Consider the following 7,818-nt stretch of genomic DNA (forward strand, 5'->3'; position numbering starts at 1 on the left):
AAAGTATAAGACAGTTTCCGAATCAGGTAAATATTAACTGTAACCTTCTAAATTTTCTAAATGGGCTTGCCCAGCTTCCATTTTTGGAACTATCCATTATCAATTTTTGGGATATCAAGATTGGTGAGCCAACAGGATAGAGCCTGGTCAATCTGAATTAAGAAATTACAACAAACAATTTTTACTTGGGGATTATGTCACAAAAGCTTTATGAATTACCTTCGAGATAAGTATTGCAACATATGTTAGTAAGCCAATTATAAGACAAATTACTTGTTAAATTGTTTCATTTTTCATAAGTTAACAGCCTGAAGTCCCTTTCCTTAACTTGGTAAATACAATGTAGGTTAAACCTTTGTTTAGGTGTTAGAATATCTTTTGGCTTCCACAAATTAAATTCTGTATTTATATATTCCGACCAAAATATACATTTATAACTGTGTGAAAACAAAGGATTTTCTAACGTATCATAAAATATATAGCTGCAGGAAAAAAAAACTTTTTTGTTATACAATCAGTAAAAAGTAAAAAAATTCTTTGCAAGTAATTGACATGTATTTATTAATTAAAGTTTTACTATATACTTACCAAATAATTCAAACTGTATTTCCGATCTTGAACTAGTGAAACCTGATAAACATTTTTTTTTTAATTGCAGGAAGACTTCAAATCACTGATAGAGTTATGTGGTTTTAAGGCAGTGACATATGAAAACTTGACATTCGGTGTTGTTGCAATACATTCTGGATTTAAGCTGTAACATTACTGCATTGTAGATTATATTCTTATTTTAGGAATTAACTAATTAAATTAAAGTTGACAAAGTCAGTGTGAACTTAAAAACGCTTACTAATAATGCTGAAAGGAAAATTGATTTTTTCATGCTTAGATTCAGATTTTTCATTTGTATAGGTGTATGAATGGATTTGCTATTTTGCAAAATGTTTGCCGATATATGACTGTTGTAATGTTAAACTGGAGGTAAACAAAAAATAAGGGGACACAATGGCTGAGTGGTTAGTGACTTTCAATCAGATTTTACCTTGCTGCAGTTGAAAGGGACTAATTATGTCTCCCCCACCTCGGGGGGAGACATATTGTTTTTGCCCTGTCCGTCCGTCAGTCCGTCCGTCCGTCCGTCCGTCCGTCAGTCCGTCAGTCCGTCCGTCCATTCTTCGTTTCCGGACGATAACTAGAGTTCCTTTTGACCTACAGCCCTCAAACTTCATAGGATGATTGGTCTTATAGAGCTGATGATCCCTTTTGTTTTTGGGGTCAGTAGGTCAAAGGTCAAGGTCACACTGACCGTTGGTCAATTTCTCGTTTCCGGATGATAACTAGAGTTCCTTTAGACCTACAGACCTCAAACTTCATAGGATGATTGGTCTTATTGAGCAGATGATCCCTATTGTTTTTGGGGTCAGTAGTTCAAAGGTCAAGGTCACAGTGACCGTTGGTCAATTTCTCGTTTCCGGATGATAACTAGAGTTCCTTTTGACCTACAGCCCTCAAACTTCATAGGATGATTGGTCTTATAGAGCTGATGATCCCTCTTGTTTTTGGGGTCAGTAGGTCAAAGGTCAAGGTCACACTGACCGTTGGTCAATTTCTCGTTTCCGGATGATAACTAGAGTTCCTTTTGACCTACAGCCCTCAAACTTCATAGGATGATTGGTCTTATAGAGCTGATGATCCCTATTGTTTTTGGGTCAGTAGGTCAAAGGTCAAGGTTACACTGACCGTTGGTCAATTTCTCGTTTCCGGATGATAACTAGAGTTCCTCTAGACCTACAGCCCTCAAACTTCATAGGATGATTGGTCTTATTGAGCAGATGATCCCTATAGTTTTTGGGGTCAGTAGTTCAAAGGGCAAGGTCACAGTGACCGTTGGTCAATTTCTCGTTTCCGGATGATAACTAGAGTTCCTTTTGACCTACAGCCCTCAAACTTCATAGGATGATTGGTCTTATAGAGCAGATGATCCCTATTGTTTTTGGGGTCAGTAGGTCAAAGGTCAAGGTCACAGTGACCGTTGGTCAATTTCTCGTTTCCGGATGATAACTAGAGTTCCTTTTGACCTACAGCCCTCAAACTTCATAGGATGATTGGTCTTATAGAGCTGATGATCCCTATTGTTTTTGGGGTCAGTAGGTCAAAGGTCAAGGTCACACTGACCGTTGGTCAATTTCTCGTTTCCGGATGATAACTAGAGTTCCTCTAGACCTACAGCCCTCAAACTTCATAGGATGATTGGTCTTATTGAGCAGATGATCCCTATAGTTTTTGGGGTCAGTAGTTCAAAGGGCAAGGTCACACTGACCGTTGGTCAATTTCTCGTTTCCGGATGATAACTAGAGTTCCTTTTGACCTACAGCCCTCAAACTTCATAGGATGATTGGTCTTATAGAGCTGATGATCCCTATTGTTTTTGGGGTCAGTAGGTCAAAGGTCAAGGTCACAGTGACCGTTGGTCAATTTCTCGTTTCCGGATGATAACTAGAGTTCCTTTTGACCTACAGCCCTCAAACTTCATAGGATGATTGGTCTTATAGAGCAGATGATCCCTATTGTTTTTGGGGTCAGTAGGTCAAAGGTCAAGGTCACAGTGCAGTGGGGGAGACATGCGCTTTTTTACAAAAGCATCCTCTAGTTGAATTCTTCATGCCTGGTTTTACTCAGGTGCCCATTTGTACCGGAAATAATGCATGGAAGGGCAGGTATTCCTCCGCCAGTTAAATTGGAAAGTTACCACTTAACTTACACCGTTGTTGATGCAATGTAAATCCCAACCAAAAATAAAAACAACAGAAGGTTAACAGTTCCACTTGGATCACTGAAATAATGTTAATGTAAAAAAAAAATTCATATGTTTTTATGTTGACTTAAGACATTTTTTGTCATTTCTCCGCAGACAGTCCATGTAACTGGCTTTCATGGATATGTTTGTGTTACTTAAGTATTAAGTACTAGTAATGTTGAACAATGTCACATTAGAAATTTTTCATTTGCTTGAATATTGATATAGAATATGCTGATATCTTGTTGGGGTTTTTTTTTTCATACTCTAATCAGATTAGATTTGTTACCCATTTTGTAACATAACTATTTGAATGTGTGATTGATGTACATGTTTTTTTATAATTGAAACAAATGTGTACTGGAAATTGTTGCTTGCATTTTAAACTATTAAATTTTTTTTAAAGCTTTATTGATCTTTTGTCATCTTTGTAAGAGTTGCTTCCCTTTTGAATAATTTTAAATAATTGACTGTTTGGTAAGAGTTATTGTCCTTAGTACTGTTGAAAGCCTTATTCAATCATGATTGAGTTATTGTTGTTTTCAAAGTTTAATATAATTGATCTGTTGGGTAAGAGTTATTGCTCTTTGTACTTTTTCATGATCTTGATTGTAAGATTATTGCCCTTTGTACAATTTAAAAAACCGAACTGTTCGGTAAGAGTTATTGCTTTTTGTTCCGTTTAAAGTGTAATTCAACCACGATCATGATTGTAAGAGTTATTTCCCTTTTTTTCATTTAAAATGATTGAACCTTTTGGTAAGAATTCTTGTCTTTCTCATGTTTAAAGTGTGATTGAACAGTGATCATGATTTTGAGTTATTGGCCCTTTCTAAAATTTAAAATGTTATTGAACTTTGATCCGCTTTGCAAGAGTTTAGAGATTCGTTAAACTCGTATCAATTTATGTCCCTTTTGTACATTTGAAAGTGTAATTTTAGTCTGCCATGCAGATTTTGCTGGATCATTTTCCAATGCCTCGTCAATACATCTGTGAATCCTACACACTGATTATACTTTAAAAAATATGTGTAGAAAATGTGCTATTTTTAAAAATTACTGATACAGAATCTAGAAATTCCGGGCTTGAATTAAACTGAAATATTGTGCTGGAAATTGGGTTTATCCAACACAGACAGATTTTCTTTTACCTACCTTGTACAGTTTTGATATGCACAATGTAATTTATTAAATACTTAACAAACTTTTTTCGTACATATATTGCTCTGATAAGCTAATATATAAGCATATGTTTATATAGAAAATTACTCGTCCATATATTGGCATATTTTAATATCTAACTTTGCAGAAATGTATTGACTACACTTATATTGTATACTTTTTACAGAAATTTGATAATAATTAAAGCTTTGTAAATAGTGGAAGGATTGCAAAATTGTAATTATTGTCTAGTGAAATAACAATCAGTATCTGTTGGGCCACTTCGTCTACAGAATAACGCAAGTGTTAAAGATTTCATAGGCCTGACGTAACGTTTTATGGATTCAGCCGGAATGATGCTCAAATATTCAAATATCAAAAGGCAAAAATGCTTTTTCAAAAATCACATCCCTGCAACTAACAGATTAACAATGTCGGCTTGTTTACACAATGTGGACCTTGCTGATTGACATATACATGTACACGCGTCACGCGAGACTGTACAATACTTAATGAAGCAAGTTTTTATTTTGAAGTCGGAAATGCGCGAAATTAAGACTGAGCGAACTTACTTATAATGTTGGTTGCCCAAAATTGCATGCCAGCGAAATTCAATATCACAGTATCAAATAATGAAAGACACTGGCCATTGAATACAGTATGTAATCAAAAGTATAGAGTAGTATGGAAACGTATATGGTACACCCTGATGATATGATTAAGTCTACTTTAGGTAAGTCGACTTGTTATGATAACAAAAGAAAATGAACTGTACCGGTTGTCTACGTAAGCTTATCTTTCTGACATAAGTTAATGCAACATTATTTTAAAATATGCCATGCCGACGTATGCTATGTCAGCTTATCCACATAATTTGTACATCCTTCTTCCCTGACTTACCTAGTTCTTATAAGCATGTTGATAAAATCTTTTTATCTCATTCCTAGATAAATATTTTTGTCAAAAAGAAATAAGTCGACTTAACGTGATAGTCGAGCATCTGGAATATATATTTCCCCTGCTTGAACATTTATTTACAGCTTTGCGTCATTACCTACGACGACAAAAAAAAACTGCTTTTTATAATGCTTCTTACCCCCATAGGATACTTACCGTCTGGCAAAACGGAAGGTATGAACCGTATACAGGTACTAAATTCTTAATTAATCTATATTTTTATTCCAAATGTTTTGTTTTTTTGTATTTGTCAATCTTTTTATGTTGCATTATTATCCTCTACACAATGTATAGAAAGTATTGTTATTGAGAAAAAAGCAACGTTTATTTGATCATAATTGTTAATACTTGAATAAATTACCAGAATGGTTGTAAGTGCACAGACAGTCGGCTCCTACTTTATAGTTCTGACAGATTAGACCACCACTTGAATGTAACAATGAGACATGGGAAACAACAGGCGTGGGCTTAATCTTAAACTGCTACCAATTGCTAATTTTTAATGAACTTTCAGGCATTCTGTTTTGATAATATAAGCATCCCTGAATAATATGTCTTCTGTTTTATATGCAGGTATGCCTTTTCTTGGCATTGGCGCTATTCGAATCGACTGAAGCGGTTCTTCAAAATGGACAGAGAGATGCATTGATTTCTTTTTATCATCGACAAGGTTATTCCCATTTAGACATATGTGGATTCTTATTATTGGTGCACAATACTGTTGTCAGCTTAAGTCAAATGAAGCGGATACTCAGAAGGTTAGGACTGAAAAGACGCGGTGCTTCTTCTCCTTTACGAGATGTAATACGCGAGATTCGAGCAGTATATAACAGAGGATTTGCTGACTGTGGTTATAAAACAATATGGAAAATAGTAAACACAACAACAAATGTTAAAGTTACACAAGAAACAACAAGACTTGTCTTAAAGGCTATTGATCCTGTAGGTGTTACTTTGAGATCTGCACATCGCTTACGTCGCCGAACTTATATCAATAAAGGTCCAAACTTTGCTATACACATTGATGGCTACGATAAGCTGAAACCTTTTGGCGTCGCTATTCACGGAGCCATTGATGGATTTTCTAGATATATTTTATGGTTAGAAGCATGCCACTCAAATAATGACCCCCGAATAATCGCTGGCTTCTTTGTCAATTTCCTTAAACGTACAGGTCGCGTTCCGCGTCTTACATGTATACGTTCTGATGCAGGGACTGAAAACGTGACTGTACGTGATTTACAGACAGCATTAAGGTATGACGATGGAGATAACATGTCTGGAATAAACAGTTTTATCACTGGAAGGTCAACAGCTAACCAAAGGATCGAACGTTTCTGCGTCAATTTAAGACATGGTTTCGCAGTGTCTTGGAGGAACTATTTCAAAGATATGGTCGAACGTGGTTTGCATTTAGAGTGTTTAAGATATTGCTTCTTACCATTAATTCAACGTGACTTAGACAGCTTTACGCGAATATGGAACTTGCATCGAATTCGACAGCAAAGGCACACGGAAGTACCAAGTGGTATACCGACTGTGATGTACTACCAGCCAGAAGCATATGAAACGCGAGATTATTCATATCCTCTCCCTTGTGATATGCAAACAATTAATTGTTTGCAAGAGATATATACTGTAAGGAAACCTCAGTTTGGATGTTCAGATGAATTTATCCCGATTCTGGAATATGTGTGTGAAATCCCGAGACAAGAGCTGCCTGTTCCAAAAACAGTTCAAAGTGCCACTTCTCTGTTTCAAGCCTTGACCGAAAAACTAGATGACTATTAATAACTTGACACTTGACTTTGGAAAATCCAATATATTTAACGCTTTCGCCTTGTACAGCAAGTGCTAAATGCCATTGCCTGGAAGTTGGAAACTGTATAAAGTCGTCCTTTGTTTCACTTCAGTGTACAAAATGTATTAATGATTATGGTCATTCTTGGACCTTAAATTGTCTGAAAACATTAATATTAAAGCCTTGCATTTGAAGACTTTAGTTTATTATTTACGAAAAAAAAAAAACAATCATGTTACGTTTGCACAAAGCAAATTACGCTTTTATGATTTTGTAATTTCAAACGAAATAATATTTCGTAAAAACGAATTAATATTTTGTAATTACGAATAAATATTTCGTAAAAACGAATAAATATTTCGTAAAAACGAATTAATATTTCGTAATAACGAATTAATATCTCGTTATTGTGAATTATTATTTCGTAAAAACGAATTAAGTTCCGGGAAAAAAGTGTGGAAAATGTCACCTTAGGGACTCACTCCGTGATAAATAGAAACGTATTTGTTATTCTTTTTTATTTTAGTTTCCTGAATCACTCAATTGTTGTCATATTCTATAATTCCTGCACCTGCTAAACCAGCATCTGGGGTTTTACTTCCATCAGTATATAAATGTGATAATTGGTCCGTATATTTTGTTACTTATATGTAAGTTAGCTGTGACAAGACTTTCTGTATTTATATTACTTTTACTGATTTTACTTGTTGATATTAAATCGATGTTAACTGGAGATATTTCAATTACCGTTTCATGGCACGGTTTGGCTATAATAGTTAAATCATCAATTTCGTATTCGTTAATCAATTGTGTTATTCTTTGTGCATATGGCTTTTACACTGTTTTTATTAATTCTTTTTTATAAAATGTAGAATTTCTTCTATTTCATCATCGGCAGATTATTCCCTTGATTGATTGTGCGAGCTTGCTCAAGTTTGATATTGTGACTATTTGATTTGTCGGCTAGGACCAAAGCAGTTTCTAGGGGCACATTTTGTTTGAAATCCGGCTCATAATGCCTTACTTGTAGCAGGGACAAAGTTTTTTCTAGCTTGTGATATACAATGTTGGACCCAATTTTTGCCCCTAGATGACCCACATT

The 7,818-nt window shown here is 35.1% G+C and overlaps 1 protein-coding gene across 1 annotated transcript; it reads left to right on the forward strand.

The window, feature by feature from the left end:
• Positions 1 to 4,647: 4,647 nt before the first annotated feature.
• LOC132732979 (uncharacterized) lies at positions 4,648 to 6,904 on the forward strand. The gene has a single exon (XM_060719531.1). The coding sequence runs from the start codon at positions 5,483 to 5,485 to the stop codon at positions 6,704 to 6,706; it is 1,224 nt and encodes a 407-aa protein (XP_060575514.1). The 5' UTR covers positions 4,648 to 5,482; the 3' UTR covers positions 6,707 to 6,904.
• The last annotated feature ends 914 nt before the right edge of the window (positions 6,905 to 7,818 follow it).

Source organism: Ruditapes philippinarum, unplaced genomic scaffold (genome assembly GCF_026571515.1).
Source record: "Ruditapes philippinarum isolate M1 unplaced genomic scaffold, ASM2657151v2 ctg24163_1_1_1_1, whole genome shotgun sequence".
In the NCBI taxonomy this organism is placed as follows: Eukaryota; Metazoa; Mollusca; class Bivalvia; order Venerida; family Veneridae; genus Ruditapes; species Ruditapes philippinarum.

Coding starts and splice junctions, on each gene's coding strand:
- LOC132732979 (XM_060719531.1), top strand. CDS start 5,483: ATGCAGGTATGCCTTTTCTTGGCATTGGCGCTATTCGAATCGACTGAA.